The sequence below is a fragment of the Gouania willdenowi genome, chromosome 21, assembly GCF_900634775.1.
Source record: "Gouania willdenowi chromosome 21, fGouWil2.1, whole genome shotgun sequence".
NCBI lineage: Eukaryota > Metazoa > Chordata > Actinopteri > Blenniiformes > Gobiesocidae > Gouania > Gouania willdenowi.
Window position 1 is genome coordinate 15963945 of NC_041064.1, and position 17015 is coordinate 15980959.

The 17015-nt window shown below is 40.5% G+C and overlaps 1 protein-coding gene across 1 annotated transcript; it reads left to right on the forward strand.

Annotated features, from left to right (window-relative positions):
* The first annotated feature begins 953 nt into the window (after positions 1-953).
* On the forward strand, positions 954-11693 carry LOC114455544 (uncharacterized). Its single transcript, XM_028436874.1, has 7 exons — positions 954-2140; positions 3191-3264; positions 3503-3731; positions 5865-7819; positions 8718-8936; positions 9219-9356; positions 10845-11693. The coding sequence occupies exons 1-6, from the start codon at positions 1807-1809 to the stop codon at positions 9321-9323; spliced, it is 2916 nt and encodes a 971-aa protein (XP_028292675.1). The 5' UTR covers positions 954-1806; the 3' UTR covers positions 9324-9356; positions 10845-11693.
* Positions 11694-17015: the final 5322 nt, after the last annotated feature.

Genomic DNA, 17015 nt, shown 5'->3' on the forward strand with positions numbered 1-17015 from the left:
ACTAAGTCAAAGATGAGCCACTTCTATCAGAGCGGGGGCCACAAAAATGTGATTGATCTGAGGGCCACATGATCAACATTCATGTTAGCATTTATATTAATAAAGACCTATCTGAGCATTAATACAGGAAATAACAAAGGGTTTGCCATTGTATCTCTTTTGTGTGGGTTTTCTTGGTGTTTTTTGAGTTTTGAGACATTTTGTCTGTTTTTAAAAAAAATATCTGTTTTCTTGTCAAAATGGCGAGATTTTTTGCCTTTTTGTGTGTTTTTTGAGTAATTATGCGTGTTTATATTGTTTCTTGTGGTATTGTTGTCATGTTGTATGTTTTTCTGTAATTTTGAGCATTAGCTGTCATTCCCCATGTTTCTGGAGTTTTCTGTGGGCTTTATGTAACGTTCAAACTCGGGAATTAAAATGTTGCTTTAGGGAATGCATGTGGCCCCCGGACCGCCTGTTGCCTATGTCTGCACTAAGTAATTAATCACCCACAATTTTTGGACAGAGAAAATGCTTAAGAAAAAAATTAGGTGGAATTGTTTAGGTTCAAAAATCTTAACCTATTTAGATATCAGAAAGATTGGTCAAAAAGACACACCTAAATGTTAAGCAAATGTTCATAGCTGCCAGGTGGCCCAACAATAGATTAAAAAAAATTACAGAACTATGGTCTAATGGTCTAATACTTAAAAAACTGTGGAAAGTCATGTTTCAGTGCTGGTAAATGTTGCAGAATGTCAAAATAGTGACATAAATAATACTTAATTCCCCTATGCTTGGTGTAATGTGCAGAAAAAACTCAGGGAGGAGGCAAACCCTGCGGTAGGGGAGTCGTGCGTCTACAACCCACCTTGCTGCAAAGGGCTAAAGAGCAACATTGATTGGCAGACTCCATCAGCCAATCACAATCTGTGTTTTCGAAGCTCTTTTAACGCTTCTGCTAATAGCTTTTGTGTGAAGGCGGGGAGGAGGAGTGAGAGCTAGGCTGGTGATTAGCAACAAACAGAAGGTTACGAGTTTGGAAATTATCATTTTTTTGGTCCGTCAGCTTGTTTTTAGGGCTACGGAAGCGAAGTGAACCGTGTCGGGTGTCTCGCCGGAGCTCGCTCGCTTGGTTTTAGTGAAAGGTGGGGGTAAGTAGGGCGACCTTTGAGGAGAGAGCAGCCTCGCTTTCAGGTCGTTTTAAGTGGCGATGCTGAGCCGAGAGCTGCGTCATCATGTTGCTTCCGACGCGAGTTGGCCAAAAGAGAGCTCAAGTTACCGCCGGAGGTGAGGCTCCCCGCCGTCATCCTGTCACTCCTGACCCCTGAAGTGGACCGGAGACGGGCTACTGCTGAAGCCTGTTTACGCGGCCGTCCTGTGGACTTTGCATCAGTTGGCTCGGCGGTGTTGATGCGGTTCCCCTCGGGTGCTTGTATTGTCCATCGAGCCAAACACATCTGTTAACCCTTAATAAAACCCTAACTATGAATTGTATGTGCTCGTATCTTTTAAAAACATAGCTTTCCTTGTCGTCCCGTTTAATGACATTAGTGATGCTCTATCTAGTTAAGCAAGAAGCATGGAACTGTCACTGAGATTCATATTTTCACACCAAAGCGTAGTTTTCTAATCCAATATGTCTTATATCGGATGTTAGAGGCATTGATCTGCTTATTATTTCAGTTTGGGGTGATATTTTGTTGTCTTGCTGTCACAACATCCACGTGGGCTACATATTGGGTCTGGGGGTAAACTTTGGCTCGCGCGACACGCAGGGGGTGACCCCGCCCTGTAAGTCCAAAAAGATCAGGGACTCTGGATCACATGGCCGAGCACTGCACCCGGTACTCTAACACAAAGCCGTTGAGTCCGTCCAAATCGTGGTGGATTGGAGACCCAGAAGGCCCCAAGGAGATGTACGCAGTCAGGAAGTTAAAGGGGCGTGGCCACCCCACCCAGTGGTCACCCAACTTTGAGGTAATCGATGGGCTGTTGTATCGCAAGAAGCTGGAGAGAGGCTTCATCAATTACAGAGAGGTTCTGAAGGAAGAGCGGAGAGAGGGGGCCATCTCCACCTTCCATCGCAGGAGGCCAGGTCAACATCACCTGTCTCTGGAGGAAACCTACAAGTGTGTGGCCGAGAACTACTGGTGGGAAGGTATGGACATAAAAATAACCTGAGACCTGATACTTATCACTAAGAGAGGGCTGTTTATATAAATAAATGTCAGAAACAAACTTTTTAATGAAATGTTTTGGGAATATTGCATCTTGCACCCAAACAAGATGTGTTTACAACTCATAGGGGTGTGTCCTGATTCAACTTTTTCACTTCCAATACAATACTGATATTGCAGCCTTGAGTAATGGTCGGCAACAATATCAATCCGATACAATATGAGCCTTATTTGTACATACTTTTATTGATTATTGTATAGTGTGAATTTGTTAGAAAAGACTTGATCAAGTGATATTAAGTAATTTATAGTAAATTGAGTAATTTCCCCTTGGGATCATTAAAGTATTTCTGATTGAATTCTGAATAGTCAGCAACAGTAGGTATGGGAAGAATGGACCCATTTATTATTAATGAATGGGTTACAGGAATTTTAATCTTAAACATTTGAGAGAACATTCTACAGCTGAATAATTAAATTAAAATAAGTTAGAAGACCCTGGAAAAATAACATCAACAAATCCAATATTAACAAAAAAGTGTTTGTTTTAAGTGCAAAATAGCCACGAGTTTAACTTCATCATAAGACTATTCTACAATTGAACAGAATAAATAATACTTTGGCAGACCCTAAAAATAACCTAAAACAAGTTTAATAAATATATATATACTTTTATTGTCCAAAATAGCCATTCAAGTTCACTTCAGTTATTTATTTACAGTCAATATGTCAGCTGCTGAATAGAAGCGTTGGACCGGAGTCTTGAATGAAATTATATCAGAATTTTTAGATTTTAATTTTTTTTTTTCTGATATCGGACTGATTTCCGATATAAATATCAGATCCGTACACCCTTAAGAATAACTGAACTACTCATAATAACTCAATGTTTTTTCTAAACTAAGTCAATATGTCATCATACAAATCTAAATTAAAAGCCCTTTCTAATACCTAAAATTCTACAAGAATATCCACCCCGTGTTAATACAAGTTGTTCTGATGTTTGCACAATGTTTGTTTTTTTCACACAGGGATGTACTTCCAGATCCGAGACTTTGTGTTGAATTGTCCAGACTGTCAACGTCAGTGCATCAAGAAGTCAGAGGTAGGCGAGGTCTACCTTTGAAGACTGAAAAGAAAACCAAGCCCTATGTTTTTTTGTTAAACCCCTCTCTCTGTGTTTTTAATAATTGTATTCTTGTTTAGTATTCTATATTTTTCCCCACACATTTTCAATCATTTTTCACTAAATTCTGATTTCACACTCATCTTTTTGCACACATCACATGTTTTTATTGATGCCCATTTCTCTCTTGTCCTGAATGCACATCTTCTCCCATCAGGACGTGAACGATGGAGGTTGTGTCACCAAGACCATTGCGTCACTCGGTGCTGACATGCTGAACAAGCTGAGGAGTCAACGGGAGGCTGGGCTGTTCTGTGACATCACCCTGCGGACGAGCGGGCGATCCTTCTCAGCTCACAGGGCGGTCCTGGCAGCCGTTAGCGACCACTTTCAAGAAATCTTCACTGAAATGGACTCGGGAATGAAAGCAGACATAGATCTTACTGGTAAGACCTGAAGATCCAACTTGTGCTGTTTCTGTTTAGTGACAAGATAGTGAAGTTAAGCCTCTCTGAGTAATTGCCAAACGTTTAACAAAATCAGTTGGAACAAAAGATGAATCAAAGGCGTGACGTGGATGGTAGTTATTCAGTTTTCTGCTAATTGAGTCAATTTTTTACCACTTCTACCAACATGGAGATCTGATCTTGCACAGCCAGTTTCCAACAGCTTTGACCAAACTTATTAAATAGGCTGTCTTTCTGTTGAAGCTGAAATGTGTAACTCATAGTAGTCATCTTAGCGCATATTGTAATCAAAGTGTTCTGAGTGGACAGTGAATATCATCTCCTCCTGGCCCTGTAAAATGACATTAATAAATCGAGAAGTGTGACGCCCCTAGAATCAGGATGTCAGCCAATCAGAGATCTTTCTACAAACATGTGTGCTCCCTGAGCTGTTTTTGGCATTACTATTGGCTGCTCGACTGAAGTCAGACTCGTTCAGGTAGTCTCGGTAGTAAAAATGGAATGACGGACATCCCAGCAAAAGTCTCTATAAGAGAGTTAGACACAACAGTTCACAGCAAATCAAGAGGAAAAAGGCAGACCGAGGTGGAGAAGCAACAGTTTAAATGCACAAACATACTGAGGAGGAACGGATTGCTTTGTGTCCTTATGTGGACCCTCCGTGACTGCGGAGGGTTTCACACTGGTGTCAGAGAGAGTGTGAGAACAGACGTGTGTGTAAACCAAGAATAGCTAATTCAGTGATGGTTATCAGTCCGCTCAGGGCGGCAGGCTGCTGAGATCACAGCCCCCTCTGTGTGTGCTTGTGGTGGGGACGAGCCAACAGTAACTACAGAGTGATTCGTGTATTCATGTTAGAATTTCTAAAACACCAGAAAAATTTCCAATAACACAAGTTAAAGTCCATACTCTTGTCACTAGTCTACATTGAGAAAAAAAGTAGCTAAGAACGTTCACGAAAGACGCCAGTAAGGGAGGTTCAGTTTCGGTTTCAAAATGGAGCGGAGAGAGGATTCTGCAAACTGCAGCTTTAATTATTGGCATACAAAAAACAAAGCTAACACAACACATTCTTTACAGTATTTTAAAATCTAAATACTTCTAAAATAAACGACAAGTAGTTGTAAAAACGCATTCTTACTATGTTATTCACAAGATTCTTTACTCTTATTTAGCAAATTAAAATGCACAACATGAAAGTTTTGACTTAATTCAGAAGTTTTATTAATTATTCATTCAATTCAACTTTATTTATATAGCGCAAATTACAACAAGATTCAAGATTCCTTTATTATTATGTCTCAATTTACACAAAGTGCACAAGAGGAAAATGGGCTTTGGCACCTCGCTCTTGCAACAATATTAACAATGATAATAATAAAAATACGATAGTCATCAATAAATATTGAAGAACAAAAAAGCAATTTTATAAGTTACAGTATCATGCAAATTAATTGGTGTAATATTTTTGCCATTACAGATAATGTATATTTCTCAAGGTTCAATAATATTTTTACTGAAATTGAAAAAACAATAAGAAGAATATTAGGTGTGCAATGCTCCCCTAGAATAACGTAAGTTTAAAAAAAGTGTGCTTTGTGTAATTGAGCGCATTACAATCAAAGCTTTACTGTCAAACAGAGATGAAATTAAAGAAACAAGGATAACACACAGTATAGGCACTTGGAAATCATTTGATATAGATTTGTTGCCTGAAGAAACAAATTGATTGATAAACCTACAGGTAGATTTTTCTGGTCATTTTAAGGCAGTGTAGGAATACAAGTTTAACTATTCCAATGAAACTGTAACAAACAGTCTCATTCTACTGTTTGAGTTTAAAAAAAGAGTGAATTTGGTTATTGTTTTCTCTTAGTTTGCTGACTCGACATCTTTTTAACACTGACCTTTGACTTTTCCTGACTTGAGTTGAGTGAAATTCCATCAGTGTGGTTGATTAAAGCTCTTCTTGTATTGTAGTCTTGTATACAGTTTTGGTACTTCGCTCCCACTCTTTGATCGTCTATTTATACTAAGTTGCTTTGATCAGAGTGGTCCCCGCCCCCTCCCTCTGATTAATTGTCATATCTAAACTCTTGTCTTTCTCTCCAGGTTTCAGGGAGGACAGCCTTCTTTCTCTGCTGGATTTCTCCTACTCGTCAACTCTGCAGGTTTGCCCAGAGGATCTCCCTGAAGTCATCGCTATGGCTCGTCACTTAGGCATGTGGCCTGCAGTGGAAGCCTGTTCAGCCCTCATTAAAGAGCTGGAGCATCAAACCCATCCTGGCAAGGGCTTTATCTCACCGTGTAGCAGCGCGTATCCAGAGCGTCATCACCGGCATCGGGAAAGCAAAAGGAAAAAGGTGTCAGGGTTTGAAGCTGCCATGAACAACAGCTTTAATCTAACATTAGATGCTTCTGATGAGTCACTAGAAGTGAGTCCTAAGCGCAGCCTGCGCAGAATGCCAAACCAACAAAGCCCCAACGGGCTCCCTCTCAGTCCCTCACACAGGATGAAGCTCATGGATTTCAAATCTCCGTCCTCCAAAAAGGCTTTCAAATCTCGCCACGTTGGAGCCACTCCCCCGTCCCAAAGCTACTCATCCATGTCTCCGTCAAGCACTCGTCTCCTGCGATCCAGCCCCGGAGCTGCCAAGGAGGTGCAGAGAATGCTGCCGATGTCTGAGAGTCCTCGAAAAATGAAAAAGTCTCACCCTGTTGCTCAGATCTCCTGCACCTCTAGATCGAGTTCCAGCGCCGTGTGCAGCCCTGTGAGGGTGAAACAGGAAGTGGAGGAGCTCGGAGAGGACGAGGAAGACTATGCCCGGGCACAAGAAAAGTACAAGCTGATGTACGTCCTGGGTCTGCAGAGGACGGCTCTTCTTCCCAGACCAGAGGATCTAATTGGATGGAGACAGAAAAAACGCCTGAGGAAGCTGAAGGCCAACAACTACTCACTAACCAAGCGACGGAAACCACGTTTGACTTCATCGTATGGGAACGTAACGCTGTCTCTTCCTCTCTGTGACCCTGTAAACAGTCGTCTGCTCAACAAGTCCATGAAAACCAGGCCTGTCTGTCCAGTCAACACAAAGCAGCAGGCGACTAAAAGGTCTAAATCTGTGCAGCCGTGTGGGCCTCCCTGTGACAGGAGCATGAGAAGTAAAGGGGCGCTACCAGAGATGTTCCTGCCTGCCTACGGGGGAAGAGAGCTGAGAAGATCTGTGAGGCTGGGTCACAGTCCCCATCCTCAACAGCCTTTACAGCACAAAATCCACACCCCTGTTGTTAAAAGCAGGATAAAGATCAAAACAGAACCAGAGGATTACTATATCTCCTCTCTTCAGCTTTCTTCAAACGGTTTCCACGACCCTACACCTCACAGAAGCCCCTCCACTAAGAAACCACAGCCCAGGAACAAGATCCCAGTGGAGACGGTGAAAGCTCTACGTTACAACAGTGGCCGACCGGCAGCAAAGCCCAAACTCAGGCAGAAATCCTCCAGACAAATAGAGAAGACAAAAGGCCAGTCCAGACCAGAGGTAGGAAAGGTGAGGGGTCAGGACCTGGGGTCCAACAGCGAACCCAGACTTCACTTTAGCAGTAAGGAATCAAACAGGCTTCAGTTTGCACAGCACTCGTCTCCATTATCTGTCCACAAACACCCGCTGTACAAGGTCATCAAAGATGAACCAGCAGAACCAGTGCCGGTTGGTGGTCCGTTTCCAGATCCTCCGTCACCAGATCTGGGCAAACGTCAGAGCAAGCCCCCCATTAAGCTCCTGGATTCTGGTTTTCTGTTCAGCTTCTGTCGACCAGCAGGGGGACCCATGGCTGTGCTGAAGAAAGAAGAAGAGAGCGTTGATATCTGCTTAACGCGCTCAGTGTCACAAGTCAGGGATAAAATTGAGTCTCCACACAGAACGCTGAGAACCAGGGCATCAGCTCCTCATCCTGTGGTGAAGAAGGAGAGAGCAAACACCCACAGACCCAAACCCAAGTCCAGAACTAATGCTGCGCTCCTGGCCAGATGTGTTGGGTTAAAACCTGCAAAGATGACGCCAAAGGTACGCAACAGTGAAAGTAAAATCATTTCAAACTAGGCAGTGGCTATCAATATACCAACATTCTATCTGTACGCAGTGCCCCTATTTGGCCAGTTTAGGTCACGTGATAGGTCAGTCATTGTTCAGTTTAGGTCCCGTAACTAAGACTAAACCTAACGCTAACTCTAACCCTAACCTTAAAAAATGTTGCGATATCGGGTTATAACCTAACCCTAACCTTAATCCTAACCCTAAGATGCTACGTGTACTTTGGTTACCGTACCAATAGCACCTTGGCGTTGTTCGTACCCCCACCCTAAACACTGAATTAAAAAAAAAAACTGCACATTGCAATGTGGAATTTGGAGTCACGTAAACAGATGCATTGAATTGTTTTAACTTAATTCTTCAATCAAGTTGGGTATGGGTGTAAAAGTGCATGGTATAAAATATTACAAAAAGTATTTCATTTTCCATATATTAGCAGTGATTTTGGTGTTATGGTGTGTGTTTCTTATTTAGAGTATTTATTTACCAGACAAGGCGGACAGTGATACACTCGACACCATTTTTGTTCTAGTTTGGTCCCAGTATTTCCCGTGATATCTGAATGAATTAAAAACACTTCTATGAACCCGTTTATGGGACTCCACATCCCACAATGCAACACGCAAACTGTCTACTGTGGAGATGAAATCAAACTTTCAGGCGGCAATTTCCACCCTTTTCCTTTCTGTTTTGGGTAAATAATGCTTGATTCATTGATCTGATTCATACACTATGATTTTTATCTTGTAAAAATGTATCAAGGGTAGCAGCTTCACACAAAAACATAAAATTCCAAATGTTACTGCCTAACCATTATTGTATTCACAAACATTTAAACTCCTTCATGTTTTTTAATCTTCTTATTTTCCAGCAACAGCAAAGCTTCCTCGCTTTGAGTAAGGGAAACGGCTCTTTGATCGAGGCGGTGCGTCGGGCACGGCTGAGGCAACTCCGAGGGCCTCGTAGTCAAGCTCCCAAAGGATCAAAGGCAGCTCATACCTGTGTGCAATGTCCCGCCTCCTACCAGGACTGTGATGCCCTGATCATGCATGGCCTCAGACATGTAGAGGGAAAACACTGGCCATGTCCGGTACGGAGTGACACACACAAAAATGCCGCCAAGTTAATTTTGCTCTCTTTATGTTTTTGCTACACAGCTACAGTATATAAGCTCTTTCTTTATTTTCTGTGCCTATGTTTTTTGTTCAAACTGGTAACATTTCTCATGATTTATTTTTGGTATAGCTATTTTAGATATATGCTATTTTTTAAAATGTCAAATCATTATTATTCTTGAAGATTCCAGAAATGATAGATTTGTCCACCAAAGCAGCTCAAATGTATGTGCAAATAATAATACTTATTTTTGCAGCTCTGCAGCAAGACGTTCTTTCGGCTGAGGAATGTACGCAACCACATCCGCACCCACGATCCCAAGCTGTACAAATGTCGGAGCTGCATCAGGATGGCCTCGTGAGCCAGGAGGGGGCTCTCCCACACAGATGTCTAGGTGTGTGAAAACGACATCTGATATCATGTGCTAAATGGCCCTCGTTTATCAACAGTTCATATGCTCAGATCTGACCGTATGACGGGTGTCCGGCCATATTCACGCAAGCTTCAATATTTATCAATTTTGACGTGAGCGTACGCTACAATCAGATTTCACGTCAGGTCTGAGCTCATGTACGCAAATCTGATTGTGTGGATTTGTGGTGCAGAACAGGAAAATCTGACTGAGTCTGAAAATAATTATTAAACAAACCATTTAAGATAAGCAGACACACATTCAGAACGGATTATTAAAATAAATTAAACTAAATGTTTTTATTTTTTATTTTTTTAAAGCACACATTATTACTGATACCACTTTTTTGCTTTTCCTATGCTCTGTCTTGGAGAATGATGTCCTATTTCCTCCATACAACACATCATTGCGGGCTGTACCGAGAAAACAGGATCTCATTAATGCTTTTAAATGTAAGATATACCTTAAACTTTTTACTGCAGTATTTAATCAGTTTGTGATGAATTATAGGTGAAATATGCTGAAGGCCATAAACACAGAAGGGACAATATTTAGTTATTTGAAGGCTTTTTTAAGGGTCATTAATTTCTTTTAATGTGATACTTATTGCCTCTAGTGTACGGACTGAGGCCGATACAAACGTCATATTTCCGTGTGTCTCGCCAGGATTTCTGTTGTGTAGTTGTTCACAATGCGCACAGGTGGGCAGACTTCACCTGCTGAGTGGCTGATTCTCTTCCGCAGAGCGTTTAAGTCATAGACATTATATACGTAGACGCTGCATCGACTGCTGCAGCCCACTAGAGTGGTGCGTCTACAGGGCGGCCATCTTGGAACGGTGGCATTACATCTATAGAGGAATGATGTGCCACTGCTTACGCAATTAAAGTTGTCATAAATCGCTCAATTCTCAATGTTTGTTTGTAACAAGCGTCAGACATGATAGATAGATTATATTAAATTAGATAGATAGATTATATTAAATTAGATAGATAGATAGACGGACATAAATAGAACACAAGGAACCCAGAAAATGTTCAGATGTGCTCAGGTTTTTAGTGACAACATAGCTTAAGGCTATACATTCCATTATTATTATTGTATAGTTGTACTACTACTGTATTATTGTTATTGCTATTGTTATTATATTCTCATATCATTATTATTCATATTTTATATTATAGTTACATAGATAGAATGCCGATTTTCATCTTGGAAATGCTTCTTTACTTGTTTGACCTCGGTGGGCGGGGCCTCCGAAACAGCAGGGTGTAACATGTTAATTACTACCAAATTCAGCCAATTTATCAACACTCTATCATTTGTATGCTGGGATTGGTCAAAATGAATGTTTGATGATTCACACGTTGGTCCTGTAGTACGACCAAATGTGAACTCAAATATTTTCCTTACACTGTTTTTTTTTTTTTTTTTTTTTTTAAAGTTGTACTACTCCTGATTTCTTTCCAGAATGAAGGCTGCCAGGGTCTGACAGCGGCAAACGAGCCGAAGCCCAAGGCAGTTGTTGGATCTGCAGCTTGTACATAACGCATCCGTTACACACAAGCACAACAGCTATGTGGAGGGGAGGAGTCCATCTCCATTCTAATCATTGCCGTTCTTCGTGATTGGGGATGTTAATTGTATAACCAAACCAAGGATGCTGTTCCTGTTTGCTTTCCGTAGCTGCAGAGGGAGAAACTTGAACATTACACTCAGGGGGCGGGAAAAGTGATTACACAGCTGTGTACAAAATATATTGTAGAGTGATTGTTATAAATATTACTTCTGCTTATTGTTATCTTTATTTTTCTATGTATAGATGAAATTGGAGTGCACTTTTCTCATAGCTTATGTTATCAACCTAAGAACTGGTAATGAAGGTTCGGAGTCCGCGTCGGAAATACTTGAAGTGACGCAAGTGTAGGAGGGAATACTTGAAGCTGGAAAGGAGTTTTAGAGCGAGCCTGGGCCTTTGGGTGTTTCCTGAAGTGTGCTAACTTTTCAAAGACGTAATTGTTCCTTTCTCCCTATCGTATCAAATGTGCTACCCTATGCAGGCCCACCAGGTGGAGACCTGAACCACTGCATGTGTATTTTCATGCCATTGTTCGTCCACTGGCTTCTCTTAAGATGCCAATTTTAAAAAGGGAAATGTATTTCGCTTTTATTTTTAATGTGAATATCTGAATATCAATCAACACAGATGTTTTATAAAGTTTTTTTTTTTTTTTTTTTTGCTTTAATCTGAGACAGAATGTCTGTCTTGTCCTAGTTCAAATTCTCTTCCTACTGAGTCAATGCAATGTGTGCACATAAAGAGATGTTTATGTTTCACAAGTTAATTTTAGAAATAATAAAACTGTTTCTTGCTATCTATTAAAAGACTAAATACATTTTTGCATTTTACGTCGTATTTTTCATGCTTGAATTCCATATATTGTTGTTTTCAAGAAAAATAAAAGCATGTCAAACCCCATGAGTACATGTGCCACCGTTAGGGAAATAGTGTCGGAAATTTTAAATTAAGTGCTAAATGGATAACGGAAAACAATTTTCACTTTCTTTTTAATCAAAATCTATTTGTTCTTAATTTAGTAGAAGAATGAAACCCATTACTTCTTCTTTAGGACACTTTTCAAAATAATCTGCACCCTTGATCAATGTGAATAAACAAATATTAGCTTGGTGTTTTCATTTGGACATGAGGTGATTGTTTACAAATCATAAATAGCTGGATTAAAGACTGAATATCATTTACCTGCATTCTAACATTATTGTATTTATATATGAAATACATAAAAACATTGTGGGCTTTTAAGATAGACATTTTAAGAAAATGCTAAATTTAAAGTAAAAAAAAAATGTATTTGGTATTTATTTTCACTTGAGTGTGATTTTTTATTTCAGACTTTTAATTATTTGAATCATTAGACAGTCATTGACTAAAAGATACTTTTGTAAAGCTTATTAGGTGGTTTTTAGGGAACTATTTCAAGATATGATCATTTTAATCAATTGATATTTTTTTTTCTTTACTTCACCACTAATATAATTAAACAAGTCTATATATACAATATGTATTTATATTATCACCCTTTACTTGGCAGCTGTGAAAGAGTGAAAAGACCTGAACATTTTAGGCTATTTTTCTCAGTAGTTACATAAATCGAAAAGTCAATATTCACATGACCATATCTTTTAAAGGTTTTCTCAAATTTAAATGAATGTTACACAATTCAACAGCTTGGAATTTACACTCTCATAATATGGTAAAAATTAGAAAATCTAATATTATTTTTGTTTGTTTTTTCACTGTAGTGTGTATTCAGTTGGTGTGATCGGGATTACCACAAACAATAGATGTGGAACTGTGTTTTTTTTTTTCATAATTTTAACATCTTAATAATGTATTAATACATATTTGCATTAAAACAAATTTCAGATTCGTTATATGTCACACACAATTATACACGGTACAATGCGCAGTGATGTTTTTTTGTGCCAACTGCAGTTGCATCAAAATAAACCAAATGATACATATACCAAAAGAGAAGAACACCTTTAAACAGAAATATGTTTTAATTATTTATTTATTTATTTTATTTTTTTAAATCAATTGAATAAACAATAATAGCAAAAATAAATGTAGGAATTTAAATTTCTATTTATTTATAGATCCACTCAAGATCAAACGGCACCACATGTGGCCCCTGAGGCAAAATATGTTGGACAACTCCATGTTTTGTAAACCCAGCAGTACCAGAACCCACCACTAGATGGCTCTATACACTAGTAAATAACACTGTCTGGATGAAAACAATGAGACTACAATTTAAAATGGTTCCAGCAGAGGATCAACCCTCACTAGTAGAAGATATTTTACACCCATTAAAAAGTACTTCAATGTAAGGATTGTGATGTCTGGATAGACTTTTATGAAAACAGGTCGAGATTATTCCAACCATTTGCTTTATGGACACAACTAATGACATAAGAAATAATAATAATTACACAATCTGGTAAAGTGTTTATTCAAAACAGCTATAATCAATGAATTCACAGTTAAATGTGTTTACATTTGTAATACATCGCTGTGACCCCTGCAGTATCTGTTGCATCTAATTATAGAGTCGTAGAAGTGAGAGGAAGAGGTGTACTTTTCCACTAGTACTCATAACTAACAGGCCTTACTTAGGTTACCAGTGGCCCAGCAGGGCTGCATATGCAGGCTTATGTGAGTTTAGGGAGCCATGGAGAGCACGCCCAGGAACAGCTGACAATTTATGCTAGTGGGGCCCCCACATTCTTAGAGAGAGAGGGGGGAGGGAGGAGGACCAAGGCAGGAGAAAGGGGGGGATGTGGGGGGGGCTGAGAGGGTGTAATGGGTGAGCAGTGAGGCTGGGTGGCAGCAAAGCAAGGGAGAGATAGAGAGACACAGACAGAGAGGGAGAGAGAGAGAGAGAGGGAGAGAGAGAGAGAGAGAGAGAGAGGGGAAAGCAGGCTGTCTTGTTTGTAGCTTGTCAGCAATTGCTTGAGACAAGCTTCCCCTCCATGTGTGAAAGCTACTTGGCAGGAATGCTCGGGCTGTACCAAGTGTGGCCTGGAGAGAGGGGGGTTCCACCTCCTCCTCCACCACCACCACCACCACCACCACAGCCAGGAGCACCAGAATGGAGGAGCCAGGGTAGTGTGTGAGGCTCTAGTAATCTCTCTCTCTCTCTCTCTCTCTGTGTGTGTGTGTGTGTGTGTGTGTGTGTGTGTGTGGAGAGGGGTGGGGTGGGGGGAGACAGTGATGTGTGGGTGTGAATGGGACTGAAGAGTTCGTTCTGTATAGATATGTGCTCTCTCTCTCTCTCTCTCTCTCTCTCTCTCTCTCTCTCTCTCTCTCTCTCTTCCCAGCAGCAACAAAAGAGAGGGAATGAACATCGTACCCCCCCCCCCCCCCCCCCCCTCCACTGGTTCTCAAGAGAAAGGCTATAAAAAGGAAAAGAAGATGATGAAATCTGAAATGGTCCTCGTAATCGTAATTGAATTTCGATTAATTGCACAGCCTTACAACCTTTATAGATATCGATCCCAGGACACATGCACACAAAAATAACATTGATAAATTGAAGTGATATTTTTGTTTAGGAATTTTTATTTACCTTGCTTGATTTTTTGCAAAGCTGTAGAACCACTGAAAAGGGTATTACTGTGTGTGTGTGTGTGTGTGTGTTACTCTATGTGTGTGTTATTCTGTGTGTGTGTGTGTGCGTGTTACTCTATGTGTGTGTTATTCTGTGTGTGTGTGTGTGTGGGTTTGTGTGTGTTACTCTGTGTGTTTTTCTGTGTGTGTGTGTGTGTTATTCTGTGTGTGTGTGGGTTTGTGTGTGTTACTCTATGCGTGTGTTATTCTGTGTGTGTGTGTGTGTGTGTGTTACTCTATGTGTGTGTTATTCTGTGTGTGTGGGTTTGTGTGTGTGTGTGTGTGTGTGGGTAGACATGCACATATGTTCCCCTGTGTATCTGCATATGTGTGTGTCGGTCTCTTTACATAGAAGCCAGTATATATGGACTGCTTCCTTTGTGTGTGTGTGTGTGTGTGTGTGTGTGTGTGTGTGTGTGTGTGTGTGTGTATCAGGTCAGTCTCCAGTAGCCTGTTGCTTTCTCCCTCTGAAGGTTCTCTGTGCTCCACTTCAGGAGGAATGCAGACCGAGACAGATTCCTGCAGGATTCCTCTTCTTCCCCAAAGCTTCATTATTCCCCCTGCTGCTGTTGAGCAAACACACACACACACACACACACACACACCAACAGACATACAAAAAGACACACACAAACACAAACCAGGCCTGCTATTTGCTGACACAAACAGGAATAGAGTAAAGCAGAAACTTTTACAACAGCAGGGGCCACACAATTGCGATTGTATGATCTGAGGGCCACATTATCAACTTCCATGTCAGAATAATGAACAATAACTGGGAATTAGTACAGGAAAGGACAAAGGGTTTGTGTGTTTTTGTTGACAATTTCTATATTTTCTTGTCATTTGTTGTAGATTTTTGTTTTGTGTGTTTTTGGAATCCATTTTTGTTTTTGTTCTTAGTTTAAAAAAAAAAAAAAAATATATATATATATATATATATATATTTTATATATATATTTTTGTGGTCGTCTTGTGTTGTTTTGCTGTCCCTTTGTGTATTTTTGTTTATTTTGTGTGTATTTTTCAGTCCTTTTGTGTGTCTTTTGGAGTCATTTTGTGTATTTTTGCCATTCCTTTGTGTTTTTATTGTACTGTTACATAGGGAGCCGCACAAAATCAGACTGAGAGCTGCATGTAGACCCATGGGCCGCAAGATGCCAATGTCTGAAGTAAAACCTTAAAGCTGCAGTATGTAGAATAAACATCCTAGCCTCCCTGTTTGGAAACTTATCATCTCTTACCATCCTCTTAGTAGCTTTTTTCTTAATAGAGACTAGTGACAAATGTAGAGACTTTATCTTATGTTATTGGAAAGTTTTCTGATGTTTTAGACTGAGACTCGCGGTTGCAGTGATCACAGCTGCCGGTCAGACCCACTCCATTTAGCATCCAGACTGCAAATGAATTGCGTCTGTTCTCTCCAACTTGGGTATGCTTCTCATAGGTTTACATGTAATGTATCCTGTCTGTTATCATTTTCCCTCTCTGACACCAGTATACTGTAGCAGGCAGCGCATGGTCACGAACGTTTGCGTTGAGCCCCCTATGCCCTCCGTGAGTCCGCTATGCCAAACGTGCGATGCAGATTTCTCCTGCTGGAATGTTTGCCATTGTACTTTTACTTTTATAGGACGAGAACGTGCATTGACTTTAGTTGAGCAGTCAATAGTAAGGCCCCAAAACAGCCCATTGAGCACTCTATTTGTAAAAAGATCTCTGATTGGCTGAACGGTTCTCCTCCTGGATTTCTTAACTTCATATACAGAGCCTAGAGAAGCTGCTCAATTGACATTTCGTAAAAGCCCCGCCTCCCTCATTCACTTTTGGGACGTCCGTCATGTTCCTGTGTTGGTCTGGTCCGTAATGGCTGGGATAAGTCTCCTGGTGCTTGTTAGTGACTCTTTTTGGCCGAGTGCACCCAGCCAATAGGCTTCGACTTCCTGTTTTTGAGACTGTCAATCAAAGTGAAACTGTGCACGGAAACAAGGCTGCGCGTCACGACAGCAAACATGTAAAAGGTAAATATGATTTTGGCTCTTACCTGACCCATAGACCTATATCAATGCGACCCAATGCGACGTTGTTATGTTCCGCGATGCGCGTGCAGAAAAGTAGAGGCGTGGCTTCTGGTAGATTGGCAGAGGCAGTGGGAGAAAGTGAGGCTGTTTAAGGCGGGACATCGAGACGTTTCTCAGAAACTCCGGATATCAGCTTTAAGCTAAAAGAGCATTACCACAGCTAATAAAACAAAGCGTTACATTAGCTTAAGGCTAATAAGATAGCAGCTATTAACGCTGCTAACTGGTAACAAAGCCAGGCTTATAATCTTCAGGAGGATATGGACTGAAACATTGATGGTAAAATAGTAATATGTCATCACCGGCGTCATCGCGCCCCCACTTCACTAGGTACGTGAATGTATTGTTATGTCAAGGCACTGTAATATC

What these genes read in the sequence shown, in the direction of transcription:
- LOC114455544 (XM_028436874.1), top strand. Translation starts at nt 1,807, where the DNA reads ATGGCCGAGCACTGCACCCGGTACTCTAACACAAAGCCGTTGAGTCCG. An exon ending in AGCAGACATAGATCTTACTG is followed by an intron (nt 3,732 to 5,864) that starts GTAAGACCTGAA and finishes CTTTCTCTCCAG; the next exon opens with GTTTCAGGGAGGACAGCCTT. An exon ending in GAAAACACTGGCCATGTCCG is followed by an intron (nt 8,937 to 9,218) that starts GTACGGAGTGAC and finishes TTATTTTTGCAG; the next exon opens with CTCTGCAGCAAGACGTTCTT.